Source organism: Nerophis lumbriciformis, linkage group LG08 (assembly GCF_033978685.3).
Source record: "Nerophis lumbriciformis linkage group LG08, RoL_Nlum_v2.1, whole genome shotgun sequence".
Lineage (NCBI taxonomy): Eukaryota > Metazoa > Chordata > Actinopteri > Syngnathiformes > Syngnathidae > Nerophis > Nerophis lumbriciformis.
The window spans coordinates 2,843,761-2,867,994 of NC_084555.2; the positions used below are offsets into that span (position 1 = coordinate 2,843,761).

Here is a 24,234-nt window from a genome sequence, read left to right on the forward strand (position 1 = left end):
AACAGGGCATTCGAAGCTAGACTGCTAACTGCGTGGGAACAATGGATGACAGAAGGCGAACACACCTTCACTAAGACGAGGAGGCAGCGCCAGACGACGCCAACATCTGCCAGTGGATCGTAAATTTGCCCAACTTTTCACTTCGGACACCGAAGACGAAGGATTTACGAATGAAGAATAACTTCAGAAAGTGAGCGCTATGTTTATTTTGTGTGTTGTGACATTAACGTTCGAGCAACATTATGTTGCTATTGCTCTGCACTATTTTGAATTTTACTATGTTTGTGATTGCACATTTGCGTACATTTTGGGAGTGAACAGAGTTGTTAGAACGCTGGTTTTTAATATATTATTAAAGTTTGACTGACCTATCTGACTGTTTTTTTGACATTCCCTTTAGCGCAGCGTAGGCGCGGCTTATAGTCCGGGGCGGCTTATTGGTGGACAAAGTTATGAAATATGCCATTCATTGAAGGTGCGGCTAATAATCCGGTGCGCCTTATAGTGCGGAAAATACGGTAAGTGGACAAAAGTGGACGCTGCCACTACATTATAGAAAGCTTCTGAGGATTTTTTTTTTTTCATGCAAAGACTGTAGCACAGCACTGAAATATTAATCACCTGCTTGAATTATGTGCAAAACACTGTTATCCAAGCAGCCCAACCAACACCAATGCAGCTTGTCTGCACTGGAAAAACAGATTCGGTACATTCTTCGTTCCGTTATGTGGCGGAAATGATGCAGAATTTGCTATGAAGCTGCTGAGGCAAGAGGGAGGGAAGAGTCGCTGGAGATGTGTGTGACCTATATTCAGCTGCTCCCAACACATTTGTTCTGCTTAGGAGATGCCTCAGTTTCTGTCTTTTCTGTCTCTCTCCTTGCGACTTCATCCTCCCTTAAGCTACAATACAGTGCGGCTGTCTGTGGGCCACGAGTCTTTCTTTTATCGCCTACTTGTTCATGCGTGTGTAGGTGGGACTGGGACGCCGCTGCTGTCGTCAAAAAGCATCAAGTCTTTGCTACTGTAGGGCAAATTGCAACTAAAGCAACATCACCCATAATCCCTTTCTGCACTTTAATGAGCTGAAGCTGCAAGATACTGTAGGACCAGACTAGGGTTGTACGATATACCGGTGTTAGTATAGTACCGCGATACTAATGAATCATATTCTGTACTATACCGCCTCTGAAAAGTACCGGTACGCCACCCACATTTTGGCTTAAAAACTAGGGATGTCCGATAATGGCTTTTTGCCGATATCCGATATTGTCCAATTCTTTAATTACCGATACCAATATCAACCGATACATACAGTCGTGGAATTAACACATTATTATGCCTAATTTGGACAACCAGGTATGGTGAAGATAAGGTACTTTAAAAAAAAATAAAAAAAAATAAAATAAGATAAATAAATTAAAAACATTTTCTTGAATAAAAAAGAATGTAAAACAATATAAAAACAGTTACATAGAAACTAGTAATTAATGAAAATGAGTAAAATTAACTGTTAAAGGTTAGTACTATTAGTGGACCAGCAGCACGCACAATCATGTGTGCTTACGGACTGTATCCCTTGCAGACTGTATTGATATATATTGATATATAATCACCAAAATGATTCCCGGGCGCAGCCACCGCTGCTGCCCACTGCTCCCCTCACCTCCCAGGGGGTGATCAAGGGTGATGGGTCAAATGCAGAGAATAATTTCGCCACACCTAGTGTGTGTGTGACAATCATTGGTACTTTAACTTTAACTTTAACTTTATATATAATGTAGGAACCAGAATATTAATAACAGAAAGAAACAACCCTTTTGTGTGAATGAGTGTAAATGGGGGAGGGAGGTTTTTTGGGTTGGTGCACTAATTGTAAGTGTATCTTGTGTTTTTTATGTTGATTTAATAAAAAAAACAAACATTTTTTTTAAATTAAAAAAAAAAACCAGATACCGATAATAAAAAAACCGAAACAGATAATTTCCGATATTACATTTTAACACATTTATCGGCCGATATTATCGGACATCTCTATTAAAAACTAACGATAAAGGTGAAGTTATTACACTGAAACATACTTGCCAACCTTGAGACCTCCGATTTTGGGAGGTGTGGGGTGGGGCGTATTTCATATATATATATATATATATATATATATATATATATATATATATATATATATATATAAGAAATACTTGACTCTCAGTGAATTCTAGCTAATATATATATATATATATATATATATATATATATATATATATATATATATATATATATATATATATATATATATATATATATATATATATATATATATATATAAATAAGAGAAATACTTGAATTTCAGTGTTCATTTATTCACACATATACACACACACATAACACTCATCTACTCATTGTTGAGTTAAGGGTTGAATTGTCCATCCTTGTTCTATTCTCTGTCACTATTTTTCTAACCATGCTGAACACCCTCTCTGATGATGCATTCTGCTTCGTCTCCTTGTTGTGTGCGCAGTTGTGCACTGCACTCTCTAAAAGCCCTATATTTTATTGTCACATATGCATGTACAGTAGATGGCAGTATTGTCCTGTTTAAGAGTGTCACAACATTGCTGTTTACGGCAGATGAACTGCTTTACGGTAGACGAAAACGTGACTGCTGTTGTTGTGTATTGTTATCGCGCTGGGAGGACGTTAATGAAAATGCCTAACAATAAACCCACATAAGAAACTAAGAACTCGCCCTCGATCATTCTACAGTTATAACGTGATTGGGCAGGCACGCTGTTTATATTGTGGGAAAGCGGACGTGAAAACAGGCTGTCGACACGTCACTCAGGTCCGCCTGAATTTCGGGAGATTTTTGGGAGATAATTTGTCCCGGGAGGTTTTCGGGAGAAGCGCTGAATTTCGGGAGTCTCCCGGGGGGATTGGGGGGGGGGGGGGGGGGGGGGGGGGGGGTGTCCTTAATCATTTTGAGAAAATAACAGAATGGAAAATAACACAATATGTTACTGCATATGTCAGCAGACTAAATTAGGAGCCTTTGTTTGTTTATGTACTAGTAAAAGACAAGTTGTCTAATATGTTCACTATTTTATTTAAGGACTAAATTGCAATAAGAAACATATGTTTAATGTACCCTAAGATTTTTTTGTTAAAACAAAGTCAATAATGCAATTTTTTTGTGGTCCCTTTTATTTAGAAAAGTACCGGAAAGTACCGAAAAGTACCGAAAAGTATCGAAATAATTTTTGGTACCGGTACCAAAATATTGGTATCGGGACAACACGAGACCAGACTATACAAAATATACATTTTTCATCATTAATAAGTGTACCCTAGACAGATATTTTTCAGGGGGAGTGGCTTCATATTGCTGCAAGACATTGTTTAAACCTTCTCAACCTCCAGAACGTGTCATAAAATAATTGATACAATATTTCAACCAGCCAGAAAAATCACCACCACCCCAACCCACCCGCCCCAATATTCCTAATTACATTGCAAAACATCTCTGACAAACCATGATCGTAATGTGAGACATTTTTATTTGACCAATGTCAGGGTTTCCCCTAAATTGCCAAAATACCTGGCGGTGTGGGCGTGGTTAGGGACGTGGTCGATTCGACGTCGTCGCATGATTTACTATGATGCAAATATTCTTTCAAAAAGGAAAATAAATGTGAATATACATTTAAAACAAATCTGTTATTATTAAATATAGTATTAACATACATATATATATATATATATGTATATATATATATATATATACTGCGATGAGGTGGCGACTTGTCCAGGGTGTACCCCGCCTTCCGCCCGATTGTAGCTGAGATAGGCTCCAGCGCCCCCCACGACCCCAAAGGGAATAAGCGGTAGAAAATGGATGGATGGAATATATATATATATATATATATATATATATATATATATATATATATATATATATATGAACAAAAGACAGCTACCATGACCACCCCCGAACTGTGAACCATCACTGTAGACACTTTTCACCTTTGATCACTAAAGACACTTTAACTGCTGCTCTGACCAAATGTCACCTCCATATTTATACTGTTGACTGTCAATCAGAATGTGCAATAATGTTATGTTACTTACTGTGCCTGGTATATACATTTTTATTTTTATTTTTTATTTTTAGCTAAGTACCGTGTGACTTGTTGAAGGGTGGACTAGCAAAGTAAGATTTTCATTGTACGGCAAACTGTCTGTTTAACTGTGCATATGACAATAAACAATCTTGAATCTCTTGAATCTCTTGAATCTTGAATATCATATCGTTTTGTTCTACTTCTGAATTGTTGCTGCTTATCGTACAATGTACTTTGAGACTTTTTTTTTTTAGAGATTTATATCCTCACATGATTTTTTTTACATTTATTTTATTGCTATTTAGTATGTAGTAATGTATTCATTAATTTATTTGTATTTATTAATTAATTTATATATTTTTAATTACTATTATTTGTGCTTTTTTGTATTTTAATTTGTATTGTTATTTGTATATTTTATTTTGTATTTTAATGTATATTTAAATATAATCTTAATTAGTCAAAAAAAAAAACAGCACAGCATCTCATAGCAAAAAGGGAACTTCATCTCCCAGCATCCAATTTGTGTCCAGAGAGGAAAAGGAGGCTGTTACCATGGCACCCTGTTTCCATGGAGTCCTGTAGCCATGGTGTTAGCGTGTGTGTGAGATTGTAGTTTAATCCAAGATGAGAGAGAATAGGATAATTAGCAGGCTGTTCAAAACTGGCCTCTTAAAGAGGATTTACAGAGTACACACACACTCACACCAACACACACACACACACACAGTCATTTTAATAGAAAAGTATAATCTGGTTTAAATTGGATGATTCCTTTGTTTATTTTGGGGTTAAGGTTAAATGTTCGGTTGTCTGGTGGCCATTGGGTTCATTAAACCTTTTATTTCTTGCTTTTTTTTCATTGTACTTTTACACTTTTTATAGCTGTGGTGTTGAATTTCAACTATAATCATTTTTGATGTGACACAGATGCAAAAATAAATAAATGCAAACATCCCTCTCCGTTCCTGTGGCCGCCGTCACTGATGTAATCTGCTGAAAGCCCTTCTGTCCTGATTATATTATCACCTTTAATGGAATATTACTGACACACTTTCAGCCTGGAGCGCTGGGGGACGGATCAGAGTGCTTTATGACAGCTTTGTCTGGCCCACTAAATCAATGCATACAACTTTTATTGAGCATGTTTCTTTTTTGGTCTGCAATAATGTCCAAACTCTGCATGTGATGTTGGAATGGTTGCAATGTTTAATATTTTCTGTTAAATCGACACGTCTTTAAACTCCGGCGGTACCTCTGTGACCTCCCATCTCCTTCCCACCTTTAATTATCCTCCTATTAGCTAACAACTTCTCAGCTGTTTGCTTCATTATTTATTTATGGCGTTCTCTCATTTGCTATCCACTGTGTCTCTTACTGTGCTTTTGTGGCTTCTGTTTGCACATGTAGTGCATCTTGATGTGTGTAATTAGTGCTTTCCCATTTTGAGCATAGGCATTGTTCTCATGCTGCCAGGAAATTAAAAAACAAACTCATCTATCATAGGCAATCAGAGGAGGCATGAAGTCCTGAAAACCATAATGCCACAAAGAAAGCACTGCATTGGTTAAACATATGTTACCATTTTTTTTTAGTAATACACTATCATGGACCAGGGTCATATATTGGTTAAACACATTTTACCATTTTTTTAATGATACACTAACATGGACATGCGGCTCTTTAGTGCCGCCCTAGTGGCTCCCTGGAACTTTTTCAAAAATGTATGAAAAAAGAAAAAGATGGGGGTAGGGGGGAAATATATTTTTGTTTTAATAGGGTTTCTATAGGAGGACAACATGACACAAACCTCCCTAATTGTTACAAATCCCATTATTTTTTATTAAACATGCTTCTCTGATGAGAGTATTTGGCGAACGCCGTTTTGTCCTACTAATTTTGGTGATCCTTGAACTCACCGTAGTTTGTTTATGCATACTTGCCAACCCTCCCGAATTTTCCGGGAGACTCCCGAAATTCAGCGCCTCTCCCGAAAACCTCCCGGGACAAATTTTCTCCCGAAAATCTACCGAAATTCTGGAGGCCACGCCCCCTCCAGCTCCATGCGGACCTGAATGAGGACAGCCTTTTTTCATGACGGGAGGACAACAGGGTGACAATAACTAAATCATCCAGACTAGAGATAAATTGTATTATTATGTTTATCTTACCTAAAAATAAATATATATATTAATTAAAAAAAAAAAAAAAAAAAAAATAAAATTTACTATATTTTGCTAAAAACATCAAAATTAATTATATTTGTATTTGTATTTTTTCTGACTCCTTATTACATTCAGCCATAGAATTATACATTAAAATAAACATATTTGAAATAATTAATTTTAAATGATCATAATAATTCATTTAAAATGACCATATTTAATTATTAAAATAATTGCTTGTTTATCAACAACTTTAACATTTTATTCATTACATTTTGAAGCTCTCAGAAGTCAAGTTATGTTATATTCCTTAATATTTATTTATGCAAGTTTGAAGTATCAATTATCTAAACACAGTTTTGTTTGCATATTTTCAGGATTTATGTATATATATATATATATATATATATATATATATATATATATATATATATATATATATATATATATATATATATCTGCATATATATATGAAATACTTGACTTGGTGAATTCTAGCTGTCAATATACTCCTCCCCTCTTAACCACGCCCCCAACCACGCCCCCCTCCCGAAATTGGAGGTCTCAAGGTTGGCAAGTATGGTTTATGTCATGTCTGTATGATCATGTTTTGTTTTAGTCATGTTCGGTTTTGTTTTTGGACTTTTTTGTGCACTTTTGTTTTGTTTTGTCACCATAGCAACCATTAGTTTTCACCTGTCACGTCACGCACCTGTTTCACGTTTTCAGTCACGCACCTGCTTTCACTAATCATGTCTATAGTATTTAAGTTCATTGTTTTCAGTTTGTCGTTCTGACGACATCCCACAATTATGCTCTACACACTCTTCATCCTCTTAGATCATGCTTCATGTCCCATGCCAAAGTTGTTCCATGTTTATAGTCTTTTTGGTTTCATAATTTGTTCTCCGCCATTGTGCGCGCCTTTTGTTTACTTCTTTTTGTTTTAGTAATTATTAAATAAATTATGTACTTACATTCCCGTCTCGCCCGAGCCAATTTTCCGTTGCATCCCGGAAAAGCAAACACCCAGGACCCAGTCATGACAATTTACATGTATAACTTTCTTCAACGATGCCAGAGAAAGACGTGTTTTATGCCACCCATTCTTTGTCTTATTTTGTCCACCAAATGTTTTATGCTGTGCGTGAATGCACAAAGATGAACTTCGTTGATGTTATTGACTTGCGTGGAGCGCTTATCAAGCATATTTGGTCATGACTGCGAGCTAAACGATGCTAACATGCTATTTAGGCTAGCATCATTATGCCTCACTTGTAGGTATATTTGAGCTCATTTAATTTCCTATGTCCTCTGTGTATGTAATTTATATCTACATTTCTCATGACACATTATCTGTATGTAATATTGGCTGCAATTCTGATAGTTGTTTGTGTGCCATGTTGTTCCAGACCACAGCAAACGTAACTCAGCTTGCATAAATTGTTATAAATCCATTAGAAGAAGACAGCCCGCCATTTCCTTTAACTTGGACACACACATCTATACCTTTGGCCATTCTGAGCCAGTAAATTCCAGGAATTATCTCTCCTTCTAAGAAGCCTGCATTTGATTAATGTTTTCCGATGTCAAAATTTCTGTCAGCGAAGTCATTTTGATAGTAGGCTATTTTAGCTAATATAGACACTTACATCATGTGTTGCCTTCATTATATCACTTATAAAAGGCTTTTTGTTTTTTGCGGCTCCAGACAGATTTTTTTTTTGTATTTTTGGTCCAATGTGGCTCTTTCAACGTTTTGGGTTGCCGACCCCTGGACTAGGTCATGTTAAGAATAACATATAAAAAAATGTCTGTGTATTGAGCCTTGTGGAACTATGGGATCATGAGAAGAATAACACAGATAGGACACAGTATTGAGCCCTGTGGAACCTGGGAATAATGTAAAGAACAACAAAGATATCATAGGTCAGAATATTGCCACTTACGGAATGACACAAAACATATAAAGAATATTATAGAAAGGTTTTAGCATTGAGTCTTATGGAATTACGGCATCATGTCAATAATAACACTGAGGTCAGAGCATTGAGCCTTGTGGAACTCCTAGAACATGTAAAGAATAACATAGAAAGGTTTTTAGTTTCGAGCCTTCTGGAATTACGGGATCATGTCAAGAATGACACTGAGGTCAGAGTATTGAGCCTTGTGAAACTCCACATGTAAAGAATAACATAGAAACTTTTGGAATTACGGGATTATGTAAAGAATACCACAGACAGGTCGGCGTATCGAGCAATGTGGAACTTCCGGGTCATGTAAAGACTTACCAAGATAGGTCAGAGTATCGAGCCTTGCGGAACTCCAGAATCATTTGAAGAATAGCACAGAAAGGTCGGAGTATCGATCGAGCCTTGCGGAACTCCAGAATCATGTAACAAAAATAACATAAAGATCTAAGCACCAAGCCTCATGGAACTCCAGGATCATGTAAAGAATAACATAGAAGTCTGAGTATCGAGCCTTGTTGAACTCCAAGATCATATAAAGCTATGTTTTCCAGCCTTTCATTAGCCCAGGTACATACAATGGAATACATTCATTTTGTCGTCAGAATTGTACACACAATACCCCATAATGACAATGGGAAAACATTTTTTAGACATTTTCTGCAAATGTATTAAAAACAAAAAAACTAAGAAATCACATGTCCCCCCTTAAGTATTCACAACCTTTGGCATGAACATCCTGTTTCAACTGATCATCCTTGAGATGTTCCTACATCTTAATTGGAGTTCACCTTTGTTAAATTCAGTTGATTGGACATGATTTAAAAAGGCACACGAGTGTCTACATATAAAAGATCCCACACTTGACAGTGCATGGTAGATCACACAGCAAGAATGAAGTCGAAGGAATTGTCTGCAGACCTCCGAGAAAGGATTGTCTCGAGGCACAAATCTGGGGAAGGGTACGGAAAATGATCTGCTGCCTTAAAGGGGCCAATGAGCACAGGGCCTCCATCATCCGTGAATGGAAGAAGTTTGGAAAAACCAGGACTCTGGTTTGAGCTAGAAGGCTGTCTAAACTGAGGGATAGCCTAGTCAGGGCGGTGACCAAGAACCCGATGGTCACTCTACAGCATTCCTCTGGGGAGAGAGGAGAACCTTACAGAAGAACAACATCTCTGCAGCGATTCACCAACCAGGCTAGTATGGTAGACTGGCCAGACGGAAACTATTCCTTTGTAAAAGTTTGTCAAAATGCACCTGAAAGACAAACAAAATTCTTTTGGTCTGATGAGACAAACACTGAACTCTTTGGCCTGAATGCCAGGCGTTATGTTTGGATGAAACTAGGCACAGCTCATCACCAGGCCAATACCATCCCTACATGGTGGTGGCAGCATCATGCTGCGGGGTTGGTTATCAGCTGCAGGAACTGGGAGATTAGTCAGGATAGAGGGAAAAATGAATGCAGCAATGTACAGACACATCCTCGATGAAAACCTGCTCCAGAGTGCTCTCGAACCCAGACTGGGGCAACGGTTCATCTTTCAGCGGGACAACAACCATAAGCACACATCCAAGATATCGAAGGAATGGCTTAAGGACAACTGTGTAAATGTCCTAGCCAGAGTCCAGACTTGAATCCGATTGAACATCTCTGGAGAGGTCTGACAATGGCTCCGCATCGACATTTCCCATCCAACCTGATGGAGCTTTGGAGGTGCTGCAAAGAGGAATGGGCGAAACTGCCTAAATATAGGTGTGCCAAGCTTATGGCATCGTATTCAAAAAGACTTGAGGCTGTAATTGTTGCTGAAGGTGCATCAACAAAGTATTGAGCATAGATTGCGTGTGATTTCTTAGTTTTTCATTTTAAATAAATTAGCAAACCATTCTGAATTTTTTTTTTCAAATTTTCTTTATGAGGTGTGTCGAATTTGGAGGACACAAATGACTTCATACCACTTTGGAATAAGGCTGTAACATTGGAACATTTTGAAAGAATGGAATACTTTGTCTAAATACTAAGTAGTAACAAGTAATACACGTATGAAATTGGGAACCCAAATCAGACTGCACTAAATTGACTACCGAGTACAAAAAGTACAACACCGGACTTCAAGTGTGACCACACCCTTTCAAACTAAAAGGTCAACTTTTTCCTCCCAGGCGGTGTCTGTACAGTTTATACAGATCCATGACAAGGCAGAAAAAGACCTGCTTTTACAAGCTCTTTTTCTTTCGGTGAGTCTGTCGATCGTCCGCCTCGTTAGATTCCGGCACATAAAGCATGACCTCATGACCTCAGTTCTCTCAGTGGGAGATGCTGTAATTCACTTCCATTTCTGTTCAAAGTCACGCTACTCAAAGCTCACATACTGGACTCAGAAGCCATATTACAGTATCATGGACGCAATGGAAACACACCCTCTAGTTAGCTTTGCTATAAGAATGCATGCATGGCTTTAAGTAAATTGATCTTTGGTCCCTCATTAATCACCCACTGTGCCTGGGGAGAATACAGTGGAGTGTTTTAAGCGACCGAGCAGCGTTACAACCACACCCAGCACTCTCAATCGCACAGTCCTCTTCGTTTTTATGTCTTCTTCCCATCCCCCCCAAACCCTTCTCCTCTTCTGGGAATTCCTGGTCCAGACAGGCATGAATGGCCATGCATGACAACAAACCTTTAGCGTTAGTGGCACAGAAACACACGTTTGATGACTGAACGTGTCAGCAAACCACATCAATCCGTCCCTTCTACCATCCTCCTTTGTGAAATATGAACCTCGAAGCGGTCAAACAAAACCCTCCCGTCTCCGTCTGTCACCTTTCCGAAACGCTCCATTTAACCTCATTGTCACATTTTAGCCTCAGTCATAACCCCTTGCCTCTCGTCTCAAATCTCTGTTCAACAGCTGCTAAAAGAGAACCAAATAAGAACGATGAATGGCATTCAAACTCACGTTTGAAATCAGCATAAGCCCCTTTCCTGCAGTCTGAAAAAGTCTGCATTTTTACCCTTTTTTGTCAAGGTGGCTGTTCTGTGTAAACGGCACCAAGACACTAGAATTTCCTGCTCCCAAAATAGCGTCTAAGTACCTATGCGAAATGAAGTAGGGGAAAACACCTGGATAGGGTTGTAAAGTTTGTGCGGCCTCGCGGAACTCAAACATCATGCAAAGAAGAACACAGATCGGTCAAAGAAAGAATAACATACAGTCGAAAGGTCGGAACATTGAACCTTGCGGAACTCCAGGACCATGTAAAAAAACAACAAACAGTAGAGAGGTTGGAGCATTGACTCTTGCAGAACGCCACGCACTGTCGGGCAAAACATTTAAGTCTGGCTCGACTCCCAACATTTCTGAAGCCTATTTCACACTAAGATTGTATCCAATTGCTGCATCAGAGCCGTAACAGAAGAGCTAGCATTGTGTTTTATACAAAAACCCCTGTGAAAACTTGTGATGTTTAATAGGTGCATGTCAACAGAGTCTGCAATCTTTGTAAAGAATAACATACAGTCGAAAAGTCGGAACAGTGAACCTTGCGGAACTCCAGGACCATGTAAAAAATAGCAAACGATAGAAAGGTCGGCGCATTGACTCTTGCGGAACGCCACGCACTGTCGGGCAAAACATTTAAGTCTGGCTAGACTCCCAACATTTCTGAAGCCTGTTTCACACTAAGATTGTATCCAATTGCTGCATCAGAGCCGTAACAGAAGAGCTAGCATTGTGTTTTATACAAAAACCCCTGTGAAAACTTGTGATCAGTTTAATAGATGCATGTGAACAGAGCCTGCAATCTTTGTAAAGAATAACATACAGTCGAAAAGTTGGAACAGTGAACCTTGCGGAACTCCAGGACCATGTAAAAAATAGCAAACGATAGAAAGGTCGGAGCATTGACTCTTGCGGAACGCCACGCACTGTCGGGCAAAACATTTAAGTCTGGCAAGACTCCCAACATTTCTGAAGCCTATTTCACACTAAGATTGTATCCAATTGCTGAATCAGAGCCGTAACAGAAGAGCTAGCATTGTGTTTTATACAAAAACCCCTGTGAAAACTTGTGATCTGTTTAATAGGTGCATGTCAACAGAGCCTGCAATCTTTGTAAAGAATAACATACAGTCGAAAAGTTGGAGCATTGAACCTTGCGGAACTCCAGGACCATGTAAAAAATAGCAAACAGTAGAAAGGTCGGAGCATTGACTCTTGCGGAACGCCACACACTGTCGGGCAAAACATTTAAGTCTGGCAAGACTCCCAACATTTCTGAAGCCTATTTCACACTAAGATTGTATCCAATTGCTGCATCAGAACCGTAACAGAAGAGCTAGCATTGTGTTTTATACAGAAACCCCTGTGAAAACATGTGATCAGTTTAATAGATGCATGACAACAGAGTCTGCAATCTTTGTAAAGAATAACATACAGTTGAAAAGTCGGAGCACTGAACCTTGCGGAACTCCAGGACCATGTAAAAAATAGCAAACAGTAGAAAGGTCGGAGCATTGACTCTTGCAAAACGCCACACACTGTCGGGCAAAACATTTAAGTCTGGCTCGACTCCCAACATTTCTGAAGCCTATTTCACACTAAGATTGTATCCAATTGCTGAATCAGAGCCGTAACAGAAGAGCTAGCATTGTGTTTTATACAAAAACCCCTGTGAAAACTTGTGATCTGTTTAATAGGTGCATGTCAACAGAGCCTGCAATCTTTGTAAAGAATAACATACAGTCGAAAAGTCGGAACATGTGATCATGTGTCATGCATGACAACAGAGTCTGCAATCTTTGTAAAGAATAACATACAGTCGAAAAGTCGGAATATTGAACCTTGCGGAACTCCAGGACCATGTAAAAAATAGCAAACAGTAGAAATGTCGGAGCATTGACTCTTGCGGAACGCCACGCACTGTCGGGCAAAACATTTAAGTCTGGCTAGACTTCCAACATTTCTGAAGTCTGTTTCACACTAAGATTGTATCCAATTGCTGAATCAGAGCCGTGACAGAAGAGCTAGCATTGTGTTTTATACAGAAGCCCCTGTGAAAACATGTGATCAGTTTAATAGATGCATGACAACAGAGCCTGCAATCTTTGTAAAGAATAACATACAGTTGAAAAGTCGAAACATTGAACCTTGCGGAACTCCAGGACCATGTAAAAAATAGCAAACAATAGAAAGGTCGGAGCATTGACTCTTGCGGAACGCCACGCACTGTCGGGCAAAACATTTAAGTCTGGCTCGACTCCCAACATTTCTGAAGCCTGTTTCACACTAAGATTGTATCCAATTGCCGCATCAGAGCCATAACAGAAGAGCTAGCAATGTGTTTTATATTGCCGCTCAGGCAAATAATATTGTCTAAAAATGCATTTTCCCATCGATAACGTGACATCAAAATATATATATATACATTGTATATATACGTTAGGTCAGGAAAAAACACAGTCTATTTCATCCCTACAGGCCTGTTTCGCAGGTTTCCCTGCTTTTATACCCCCCGAAGAGCAGGGAAACCTGCGAAACAGGCTTGTATACCCCTGTGTCAGGTTTGTCCCTGACAGTTTGGTTGTGTTTTGGTTTTTCCTCTGTTTGTCTTTGTTTCCTGTCAGCGCTTTTGTTTTGGTTGTTTCCTGCTTGTCTCCCTGAGCGCTGTTTTCCCTCAGCTCTGGCTGATTGGCACCTGGCCACACCTGGTGTCAATCAGCCAGCTGCTGTTTGGGCCTGCCTTGCCATCCAGTCTGTGCTGGAGTATTGATTGTCGATGTCATCACTACCTGTCGTTACTACTTGTCCTTGTCGCTGTCGTCGTAGCGGTAAGCTGTTCCTGATAGCTATTTGTAGTTTGCTGTCTCCTAGCTTCGTGTTTTCCTGTTAGCCAGATCCTGTTAGCCGTTAGCTATTTTCAGTTTTCCTGTCTCCTAGTTCCTGGTTTGTGTATTTTCTTTATTTTCATGGACATTAAATCATGTTTTCCTGCACCAAGCCTACCTTCTCTGCATCTTGGGGTTCGTCACCAACACCATGTGACACCCTGAAGAGCAGGGAAACCTGCAAAACAGGCTTGTAGGGATGAAATAGCCTCTGTGTTTTTTCCTGACCTAACGTATACATACATATATATGTTTTTTTTTTTAGAACAAGGTACTGGACGTTGAGCAACTCGAACGCAAAAATTCAAACATAATGCTTTTTGACGACGTTTAATCCATGTTGGGTTCGAACGTTGATTTGACCATTGAAATTTGGTCATTTCCCGACCAATGTTCCGCAACACAAATACAACGGTGAAACAACATGCTCTTTGACGACGTTTAATCAATGTTAGGTTGTGACAATTTTTATTTAAAATCCCCTGAAGAGCAGGGAAACATGCGAAAGAGGCTTGTAGGGATGAAATAGCCTGTGTTTTTTCCTGACCTAACCAGTGACGTGCAGTCACTGGAGGCAGGTGAGGCAGAAAAAAAATGTAAAAAGAAAAACAATTAATTAAATTGTTATATGTATCCAGTGATTATACTATAAAGTTATTTTCCATTTAACTTCACCAGTTTTAGATTATTTTTATTCAAAATCGCTGAATTTTCACATTTGCCGTTCAAATACTGAGAAGAGACGGTGCGGTGATCAGCAGCCAGTTGAGGCACGTCACTGCGTTGTGCCTCACCATGGATTGCGGACTCGGCTAACTGCTGGCCTGCTGTGCAGTGAGACCGTATTGCTATTTGAATTATATTATACATTTCCATAGTTTAGTTAGCTGAGGTATATAATGTACAGTGTATTTTGTCTACAACTGTATGTGTGTAACGTATTTCTTGTGCTGAGCAATCATAAAACTGCTGCGAAGACGCACTGTGTGAAGCTCGCAGTAATCCCGCCTCCTTGTGCCGGTTAATGCACCCCCGCCGTAGAACGCACCCCCGACGGGAGTGCCACACCGACCAAAGCCCACACCCAAACCCCCCACGTGCAAGACCGAACCCACTCAAAAAAGTCACCCAACAAGAAGCCCAAAAGTGCAAAAACAACAATGCTCGCGTTGGAGGAGCCGCGAACGACCGCAGGGCCACAACATTAGGTACACCTGCAGACTGCAGCACGGATTTCATATTTCATTCATTCACAACTCCTCCAACACGAACATGATTGTTTTTGCACTTTTTGGCTTCTTATTAAATATATTTTTTAAATAGATTCAATCTTGCACATGGAAAGTTTAAGTGTGGGCTTTAGTTATAACACTCCCGTAAGGGGGTGCATTCTACGGCGGGGGTGCATCCAGCACAACCATAATAAAGTTTTTTTATTTAAATGTGCTTTTTTGTGTGCTACAGTTTGTATGTGTAAAGTTAAAGTTAAGTTAAAGTACCAATGATTGTCACACACACACTAGGTGTGGTGAAATTTCTCCTCTGTATTTGACCCATCCCTTGATCACCCCCTGGGAGGTGAGGGGAGCAGTGGGCAGCAGCGGCGCCGCGCCCGGGAATCATTTTTGGTGATTTAACCCCCAATTCCAACCCTTGATGCTGAGTGCCAAGCAGGGAAGAATGCTGTTATGAGCTTTTAAACATAACCCGTTAACTGCTGCCAATCAAATGGTGAATAAGATACTCTTTAGGGTTCATATGTTTGTAAATCTGACTGTGATGAAGTCAGTGCCTCACCAGCCATCAACCTCACCGCACGTCACTGGACCTAACGTATATTCCGCTCTACCCCGGTATTAAGCACTGTATAAAGGCTAAACCACAGTAACCTGGACTGTATGTATGTGTATATATATATATATATATATATATATATATACATATATATATATATGTATACAGCCCACGCCCCGGCCAAATTGTTTTAACCCACTGCGGTTCCCGAGTCAAAAAGTTTGGGGACCCCTGATCTAATGTTTACGTTTTTAAAGCCCTTCATGTATTTACTATACTGTCATGCTGTGACCAACCTTTTTTTAGAGGTCAGAGGTCAAAGCCGGAGTGAAAGAGGCATATGTCGGCGTGTAAAGGTGTGTGATGAGCACTCCCTCTAAATCCGCGAGTCAAACACCAACACAGATTTCCAGCACTGTTGCTGGACAGAGACTGAAAGAGCAGATGTTACAGTCTTTATCTCTCATTAAGCACATCTGTCTGTGCACCGACACAGGCCGACCGGAATAATGGCCAACATGTTCAAGGTTACCATGTATTATTTGCCATCATGGAATGTACGCTTGAGCCCTTCAAACAAACGCTTCCACTACTGATTGCATGGAAACTAGTTTCAAGTCTTTTTTTTTGGGTGCCCGCAGGTTTTCTATAATAATAATAATAATAAGCTAACGTCTACTCCTAAACCGTTTGACACAAAATTTGTCAAAATGAAGTTTTTCCATCAAATACACCACATGGTGGCGCTGTAATTAAACCCTGTAAATGGGGTTGGCTTGGAATTTCTCACACAGTTCAATGTGCTCTATCTGTTTTTGCAACATATATAAACAATCATTTATCTAATGATTACAAAACGTTGACAGTATCCGTATTACATGTATTATTAGCATGTCTTACAAAGCATTTTGAACACAATCCATAGGGAAATTGGACTGTTATGTATGAAACTATTGTTTTTCAATTAAACTAAAACAAAAAATATATTGTATTATTAAATGTATTTTTATCATATTACTTTATTATATATTTTTTAAATATAACCTTTGTTTTCAAACAAACATATTTCTTACTTTCCCCCCCCCAAAAAATACAACTTTACTTTGGCTTTTTATTTCTTGTAAGATTACTATTTTTTAATCTGGGAAAACTGCAGCGTTATTTTATATATATATATATATATATATATATATATATATATATATATATATATATATATATATATATATATATTAGGGCTGCAACAACTAATCGATTAAAATCGATTATAAAAATAGTTGGCGATTAATTTAGTCATCGATTCGTTGGATCTATGCTATGCGCATGCGCAGAGGCAATTTTTATTTGTATTTTTTTTTTTAATTTATAAAAAAAAAAAAAAAATGTATTAACCTTTATTTATAAACTGCAACATGTACAAACAGCTGAGAAACAATAATCAAAATAAGTATGGTGCCAGTATCCTGTTTTTTTTCAATAAAATACTGGATAGGATAGAAATGTAGTTTGTCTCTTTTATCCGACTATTAATTAATCGATTAATCAAAGTAATAATCGACAGATTAATCGATTATCAAATTAATCGTTAGTTGCAGCCCTAATATATATAGTTGATAACTTTACAATCCAAAAACATTTCATATTTTTATCACTAAACAATATGTACGTATTCTTATGTTACAACTCTTTCCTCACAGTGTTTTCAATATACAAATAAATATATATATATATATATATATATATATATATATATATATATATATATATATATATATATATATATATATATATATATATATATTTATTTATTTTTTGTATTTTTTCAAATTTTATTTTATTTATTTATTTTTTATTTATTAAAAGCAGATTTGACCTTTTTTCAGAAATAAACAAAACATTCATTTTACCTTCTTTAAATTACGACTTTTTCCTGTAATTGTAATTCTTGTATTGTTACATATTTTTTATCCCCCAAAAAAGCTCTTTTTTAAACTACAAATATGACTTAATTCAAATTAGATAATTACTTTTTGTGGCTTTTATAACTAAAAAATATAAACTTTTTTTCATGATATGACAAAATGTTCATATATATGTGTATACATGTATAGTATGTATATTATGTGTGTATATATATATATATATGTATATATAGGGTTGTTGTTGTTGTTGTTTTTTAAAGGACACTTTTCCGCTCCAAATATGTGCTTACTTTTATACTATTATGACTTTTTCCTTGAAAAAAAAAAAAATCAGACTTTATTACTTTAGGATTATGACTTATTCTCTGAAAAAACTAAACTTATTTCCTAAAAAAAAAAAAAAAAATCCTCAGACAGCAATGTTGAATGTAGTCGTAACATTTAACTTACATTGTTATGTGTTTGTACCATCCAGGGGGCCCGCGTTTGGGTCAGAGAGAAGGAACAGCTGGTTCCGGCCACAGTTAACTCCTGCGGAGATGGAACCCTTGTTGTCACTACTGACTATGGAGAGGTAAGAAATCACGCACACGTGCACACGAACGCAAACACACACTATCACAACAACCAACTATGAAAATGCTAAACAGACAGATGCTAAGCTTAAGGATGTTCAGCATCACGCTGGCAATGTGTTTGGCATTCAGCTAGAGGCAGCTTCAGCCTCAGTATTTAGTTTAATTCTTAAGGACAGCCATTAATCCCCAAAAATCAGATGCGCCGGAGCAGAAAGGTCTGGGACTTTTGAAGCATTTTAAAGCTGAGCCCAGCACTGCTTCCTGGACCATAGATTAGTTAGTCAGCGTTTGGGGGTGACTCAGTAAATTATGGGTATTGAAGTTTTGTGCTGACCTCCGTTCCAACATTTGTATTAGAGTTTTCAGATGAATGTCTTACCCTCGGTGTTTGCGGCATCAGAGTCTGGGATAAATTAGAACAGTGTAAGAATCATATTTTTAGGTCTGTTTTTTCACAAGTTGAAAAATAAATAATGACATTAAAACCCATAAACACTTAACCCTTGTGTAATGTTCATATTGTTGTTACTCAGCCAGCGCTTGTGGGTCTGATGGACCCGTTGCATTTTGGGGCTTTTAATGCCTCACAATCAAACAGTTTTATGTTTAAATACTGAACAGATGTTTATTGGGATAAGGTAAACGTCTGTTCAGTATTTTAACATAAAAGTGTTTGATTGTGAGGCATTAAAAGCCACAAAATGCAACGGGTCCATCAGATCCACAAACGCTGGCGGAGTAACAACAATATGAACGTTGCACGGAAAATTTCTCTGCCAGTTTCTGCATCCCACATACATTTTTATTTTGTGTTTCTGCACCTGCGGTTCCCACACAAGTTTACAACATTGTTTGTCAACACTGTCTGCTCTCATTTTCTCGCACATTTGACCCTCTGATGTTCTGTGTACCTACACTCTGTCCTCCTCCTGTCTAGGCCTGCAGTGTGTGTGTGTGTGTGTGTGTGTGTGTGTGTGTGTGTGTGTGTGGTACACAGAACATCAATTTCCACACTTCTATTAGCCCCGGGTCCAGTGGACCCGGACATCTTATATGTAATAGAAATGTGTAGGGGGTAGAGATGCGCGGTTTGCGCACACAACCGCGGAGTCCGCGGATAATCCGCGGGTCGGGCGGGTGACATGACGAAAAAAAAAAGATTTTAAATAGATTCGGGCGGTTGGCGGTTGAACCAATTCGGAAATATATATACATAGTTAAATGTTGTCACCCACATACGAAAAACGAGCAGCACTCTTTGAAACAGGCAATTATTCATCAGGCACTGCAGCACACCACAACACAACAGAAGAAAAAAAAGAAAAAGATGGCACCGCCGGCAGCAAACGTGGTACGCGACAAACTAAAAAAGGGAATACTGAAGACCAGGGAAAAAAAAGACCAGAAAAGTTCAGCGTGGACTCGTTTTTATGAGGTTGTAAATCAGGATGATAGCAATGCTGGCTACGTGATTAGCAAGAGCTGCGACGCTGTTTATGTCTACGACAGTCACAAAACCGGGACATCTAACATGGTGCATCACATTTGTGCAAAACCCCAAACCTCCACAAACACCCTGAGCATGAGCAGTTTCGTCCGCCGTGATCCCAGAAGAGTGCCACAGGATGTTAAAACAAGGCTTACAGATGCATGTGTGGACCTGAATCCTATGCGTCCCAGCAACAAGTGGCGCAAGTGAGCGCTCCTTCAGCGCAGCAGGGCGCATTTTAGAGGCCAGGCGCTCTCGCCTGAATCCTGGCACTGTAGATGCCATTTTATGTATTTTATGTATGGTGTGTGGTTATTAAATATGTATTCTGATATACGTTCTTCACAGAAAATGAGCCAAAGTCAGTGAGTCTCAGTTTGAAAAATTAATTCATTGTATCATTTTTCTTTTAATAAAAAATTAAAACGGGTCCCACAGACCCGAACACCACACAGGGGAACTGCAAAATTTGTTGTTTTTTTTTGCATTCTAATTTGTAAAAATCGGCTAGTTCTGGCAATGCGGCTTAATGGTAGCAATTCATTCTGCCTCTAAGTCACTTGGAAAATACTTCCAGAAACCGCCAACAATACTTCATTTACGTCCCGTAGCCTGTATAATAACCAAGCTGTAGCGACGTTGTTAATGTGAAGTGAATTATATTTATATAGCGCTTTTCTCTAGTGACTCAAAGCGATTTTACATAGTGAAACCCAATATCTAAGTTACATTTAAAGCAGTGTGGGTGGCACTGGGAGCAGGTGGGTAAAGTGCCTTGCCCAAGGACACGACGGCAGTGACTAGGATGGCGGAAGCGGGGAACATTTGATTTGGTATGTTATTCCGATTTATGAATGGAAAGTAATTTGTTAGGCAGGAATTCTTATATACATATTATTGAGTCACATTACTGTTATTTTCACGTAACACATCTGTTGTATTGTAATTTATTTTATTTTATACGGTCCCGCGTTTCGTTCCTACCTATTGTTTCCGTGAGCCCGAATAGGGAACGGACGGGGGGAGGACATAGAGAGAAAAAGAAAGAGAGAGCGGGAGACGAGAAGAAATGGCTGTGCTGTGTGTGTAAAAATAAAGTGGAGTCAAGCATGTCCTGCCTTTGTGGTACTTTTGCAAGGAAAGCAACAAAACTATCTTCGAAACAACTCAACTGTAGCCCGCCTTTAACCCACAGCCGTCAAAGTTGGTGAGAGACCAAAATATTAGGGTTACAATAACACGGATAAAGTGCTGCGTGTATCATGATCAACATTATAGTGACTTACTCAAATGGACAGTTGTCTTTTTTGGTCCAGCTTGCCGGGGAAGTTTTTTTTTTCGGTTTATTTTGGGTAAGCACGGAATTTACGTCGAAGTAGCTTGTCTCCAAGTTCCACATTTACAGTGTCAAGTCACACCGACCTCACTCTCTCGGCTCCCGTCTGCTCCCAACGTTTCACCGCCTGTTCGTACTCGCTTCTATGGGCAGCAGTTCATCCTCCGTATATTCAGCTTCAAAAAGATGAAACTTTTATTAGTAGATTGCACAGTACAGTACATATTCCGTACAATTGACCACTAAATGGTGACACCTGAATAAGTTTTTCAACTTGTTTAAGTCGGGATCCACGTTAATCAATTCATGGTAAATACGGTTGTGAATCCTCATTTGTCCAAAAATAGTCGTCTTTGTTTTCTGTAAAAAAAAATCCATATATTTTATTGGTTTTGAAGGTGAAAACTACCAACATCCTTTTGTCAGTCTGTGGCCCTCAGTGAAAAAAGCTTTGGTACCTCACCCTGATCTATTTGTATGTGTGAAGGTAAACGCTATTACGCTATTGCAGGGGTCGGCAAACCAAAATGTTGAAAGAGCCGTATTGGACCAAAAATACAAAAAAAAAATCTGTCTTGAGCCGCAAAAAATGAAAAGCCTTATATAAGTGTTATAATGAAGGCAACACATGACTAAAGTGTCTATAGTAGCCTACTATCAAAGGCTGATGCAAATCTTCGTTGACAGAAATGTTGTATTTTAATTTCTATTCTACACATTTTTGCAACATTGGAAATCATTAGTAAAATGGAGGCTTCTCACAGGATGAGATAACTTCTGGAAATTACTGGCTCAGAATGTCCAAAGGTATAGATGTGTGTGTTCAAGTTTAAGGAAACATCAGGCTGTCTTCTTCTAGTGGGTTCATTGCAATATTTGCGAGCTGGGTAACGTTTGCTGTGGTCTGGAACAACATGGCACACAAACAACGCAGAAACGCAGCCAATATTACATACAGATAATGTGTCATGAGACATGCAAATATAAATTAAATAAACAGAGGACATAAGTAAAGGAAATTAAATGAGCTCAAATATAGCTACAAACAAGGCATAATGATGTAATATGTACATACAGCTAGCCTATTTAACATGTTAGCACCGATTAGCTTGCTGTCATGCATTGACTAAATATGCCTGATTAACACTCCCACAAGTCAATAACATCAACAAAGCTCACCTTTGTGCATTCACGCACAGCATGAAAAGTTTGGTGGACAAAATGAGACAAAGAAGGAGTGGCATAAAACACGTCTTTCTGTGGCAGCGTCGGAGAAAGTAGTACATGTAAACAAACTACGGTGAGTTCAAGGAGCGCTGAAATTAGTAGGCCAAAACGGCACTCGCGCAATACTCTCATCAGAGAAGCATGTTTAATAGGGCTGTGAATCTTTGGGTGTCCCACGATTCGATTCAATATCGATTCTTGGGGTCACGATTTGATTCAAAATCGATTTTTTTTTTCAATTCAACACGATTCTCGATTCAAAAACGATTTTTTTCCCGATTCAAAACAATTCTCTATTCATTCAATACGTAGGATTTCAGCAGGATCTACCCCAGTCTGCTGACATGCAAGCAGAGTAGTAGATTTTTGTAAAAAGCTTTTATAATTGTAAAGGACAATGTTTTATCAACTGATTGTAATAATGTAAATTTGTTTTAACTATTAAGTGAACCAAAAATATGACTTATTTTATCTTTGTGAAAATATTGGACACAGTGTGTTGTCAAGCTTATGAGATGCGATGCAAGTGTAAGCCACTGTGACACTATTGTTCTTATTTATTTTATTATTTTTTTAATAAATGTCTAATGATAATGTCAATGAGGGATTTTTAATCACTGCTATGTTGCAATTGTAACTAATATTGATACTGTTGTTGATAATATTCATTTTTGTTTCACTACTTTTGGTTTGTTCTGTGTCGTGTTTGTGTCTCCTCTCAATTGTTTATTGCAGTTCTGAGTGTTGCTGGGTCGGGTTTGGTTTTGGAATTGGATTGCATTGTTATGGTATTGCTGTGTATTGTTTTGTTGGATTGATTAATTAAAAAAAAAAAAATAATAATAGTAAGGTCTATTCAGGTGTACTGGAGAGGAGGCTACGCCGGATAGTCGAACCTCGGATTCAGGAGGAACAGTGTGGTTTTCGTCCTGGTCGTGGAACTGTGGACCAGCTCTATACTCTCGGCAGGGTCCTTGAGGGTGCATGGGAGTTTGCCCAACCAGTCTACATGTGCTTTGTGGACTTGGAGAAGGCATTCGACCGTGTCCCTCGGGAAGTCCTGTGGGGAGTGCTCAGAGAGTATGGGGTTTCGGACTGTCTGATTGTGGCGGTCCGCTCCCTGTATGATCAGTGTCAGAGCTTGGTTCGCATTGCCGGCAGTAAGTCGGACACGTTTCCGGTGAGGGTTGGACTCCGCCAAGGCTGCCCTTTGTCACCGATTCTGTTCATAACTTTTATGGACAGAATTTCTAGGCGCAGTCAAGGCGTTGAGGGGATCCGGTTTGGTGGCGGCAGGATTAGGTCTCTGCTTTTTGCAGATGATTTGGTCCTGATGGCTTCATCTGGCCAGGATCTTCAGCTCTCACTGGATCGGTTCGCAGCCGAGTGTGAAGCGACTGGGATGAGAATCAGCACCTCCAAGTCCGAGTCCATGGTTCTCGCCCGGAAAAGGGTGGAGTGCCATCTCCGGGTTGGGGAGGAGATCTTGCCCCAAGTGGAGGAGTTCAAGTACCTCGGAGTCTTGTTCACGAGTGAGGGAAGAGTGGATCGTGAGATCGACAGGCGGATCGGTGCGGCGTCTTCAGTAATGCGGACGCTGTATCGATCCGTTGTGGTGAAGAAGGAGCTGAGCCGGAAGGCAAAGCTCTCAATTTACCGGTCGATCTACGTTCCCATCCTCACCTATGGTCATGAGCTTTGGGTTATGACCGAAAGGACAAGATCACGGGTACAAGCGGCCGA

General features: G+C 39.0%; 1 protein-coding gene across 1 annotated transcript in view; it reads left to right on the forward strand.

Moving 5' to 3' along the window:
* The window catches only part of myo10l1 (myosin X, like 1), a 136,635-nt gene that overhangs the window by 19,306 nt on the left and 93,095 nt on the right, over positions 1–24,234 (forward strand). Inside the window, exon 2 of the mRNA XM_061968121.2 lies at positions 18,337–18,435. Within this exon, the coding sequence (XP_061824105.2) occupies positions 18,337–18,435 (99 nt within the window). The remainder of the gene's footprint in view (positions 1–18,336; positions 18,436–24,234) is intronic.